A 2,269-nucleotide genomic window follows, 5' to 3' on the forward strand; every position below is an offset into this window, starting at 1 on the left:
AAACTATTTCATCAGGTGGAAAAAAATACAGTTTTCCTTACAGGTAATAGTTACTTTTCTCACCTTATTGAATTGTATATTACAGCTTTAAATAATGCATTATGCTAAAAGCAACACAATTGTTTAATTGAATAATTATTATTGTATATGAACACTATGTAATATTTTTCTCACCTTATCTAATTATATATTTCAACTTTAGATAATGTAACACACAATTGTTTAATTGGGTAGTTATAACTACAAACTAACAAAGTATTTACTGGTGACATTTTTCATGCAATTAAATGAGATGCTTATTGTAAACCAATTCTTAATACTAATATTAGTTTATTTATGTGAAATATTAAACAAGCAGATCACCACATGTACCATTTTGAAACAACTAGTTTAATTATTCCTTCACTTTTGTTATACATATTAATAATGATGTTATTCATCTACCCCTAGTGTCTGGTTTGTGTTCAAGTTCTTTTAAAGTATACAGTTCTACAAGACCACCTGCTACTTGGATAATTCTTCTTAGATGATTTATTACAAATATATGAATTTTGTTTTTTATGATTATTTTTATAGAGCATAGCTCAAATGTTTTAGTAGTCTTTCAGATCATTATCGATCACCACGTTGAAGCTGTAATGGTTATTAATTAATGTAGTTTCTAAACAACACAAATAAAAATAAATCTAACACAAGGTTTTGGCCTCAATTATTTATAACAAATATTAATGATTACTATACATATAGGAGTGAAGTTAATTGCACTATTTTTATTTTTTTTTGTTATCAATCGATTGTTTTCCGACATGAGGTAGAGTTTGTTTTGAGCAAAACTTTTTAATCTGTTATAAAACAGAAACTGGCCTTCTCATACATTTTCAATTCTTTTCAAAATTTAAGAAAGGACTTGATATGAGAAATGTCCAACTCTCACATTTCTGCTACTGATATCTTGCAACTTCTTGGTTGGCAAATGATCCATGGTCAGATGAGGATATCGCTTCTATATCTTGTTTAAATCAAGAGATTACAATCCTACCACCAAACAAGGAATCTTTTCTCAAACAGATTTCTGAAATATTAATCTTTTAATTTTTCAGTCATAAAATTTCTTTAAAGTGATTTACCAAAAAATAATTCTTAACCATGATCTTTTATGTCACATAACACAGATACTTGCAGATCTAAAAAAGAAAAGTTTTATAATGTAGACTAGTAGTATAAATAGGTGACCACTGAATACAGCAAATCAGCTACTGCTCTCTTTTGAAGTGATTTATATGTAAGTTTGTTGAATAAATTCCAATATTGTAAAATGGGATGATACAAGTTATACTCGGTTGTTATTTTTCAAAGAATGAACGAAAAAAAAAGGGTGGGGACACTGTGTCAAACTTTTTGCATCAGCATTGGCCAGTAAAACCTTTTCCTGAAACAATTCATAATAATGAAATTTTATGCACTCAAACTTATTTTACAAAAGCAAATGTTCAGTGCATAATCTGAAGTTTCACAAGTCAATACATAATTTACATTCGTTATCAACACATGTTGTGAAGGATTTAACAGAAGTGACTCATTTCAGCATCCAACTGTCTTCAGTACAATAAATGTATATTACTGGTAGAGGAAGTATATGCACCAGTTGCTTGTAGGCTTCAGAAAAGAATGCTTAAGTTGGCTATTACCAATTTTTTTTTCTTGTAAAGGTTATTGCTTATGAAAGTCTAATTTTCTTCTTCTTCTGTTTTGTGACAATACTACAGTCACTGGTAATGGACACTGTGCTTTTCTTTTCACTACTCACAACTTCTTGTCCAGTAGTGGGCATTTTGCATGCCTTTAATAGCCACTGGTCTGATGGCTGAAGCTGGGACGCACCTCCCATGAATAACACTCCTTTTCCTGGTAATTTCCTGGACACTAGAATGTACACCAGTAAAACACTATGTGATTTTCTTGTTTTAAGTTCTTTTTAATCAAGCCCAAAACAAACGTCTATTTAATAATTAAATTTAATTAGCAAAACAGTATCATTAACATATTTAATGTGTAGAGAATTTTCTGGCAAGAATTATTCAATACTGTAATATAATAATTTAAACTACTATGCATGCTACAAACAAAAAAATAATTTCTATTAAGTTGGTGTTTCCAAATATTCTAATGATGTCTATTATACTAGCTGGAGTACCTGTCCCCTGAACAGAAGTTATATAAATTCATGATTAATGAAAGGTTATCTCAGGACATGAAAAGTTGCTTCCCT

At 29.5% G+C, this 2,269-nt stretch overlaps 1 protein-coding gene across 1 annotated transcript in view; it reads right to left on the minus strand.

The window, feature by feature from the left end:
- Positions 1-801: 801 nt before the first annotated feature.
- The window catches only part of LOC106474173 (ribonuclease P protein subunit p30-like), a 19,371-nt gene continuing 17,903 nt past the window's right edge, over positions 802-2,269 (minus strand). Inside the window, exon 10 of the mRNA XM_013934864.2 lies at positions 802-1,923. Coding sequence (XP_013790318.1) covers positions 1,718-1,923 — 206 coding nt within the window. The 3' untranslated portion in view covers positions 802-1,717. The remainder of the gene's footprint in view (positions 1,924-2,269) is intronic.

The sequence above is a fragment of the Limulus polyphemus genome, unplaced genomic scaffold (assembly GCF_000517525.1).
Source record: "Limulus polyphemus unplaced genomic scaffold, Limulus_polyphemus-2.1.2 Scaffold6910, whole genome shotgun sequence".
NCBI lineage: Eukaryota > Metazoa > Arthropoda > Merostomata > Xiphosura > Limulidae > Limulus > Limulus polyphemus.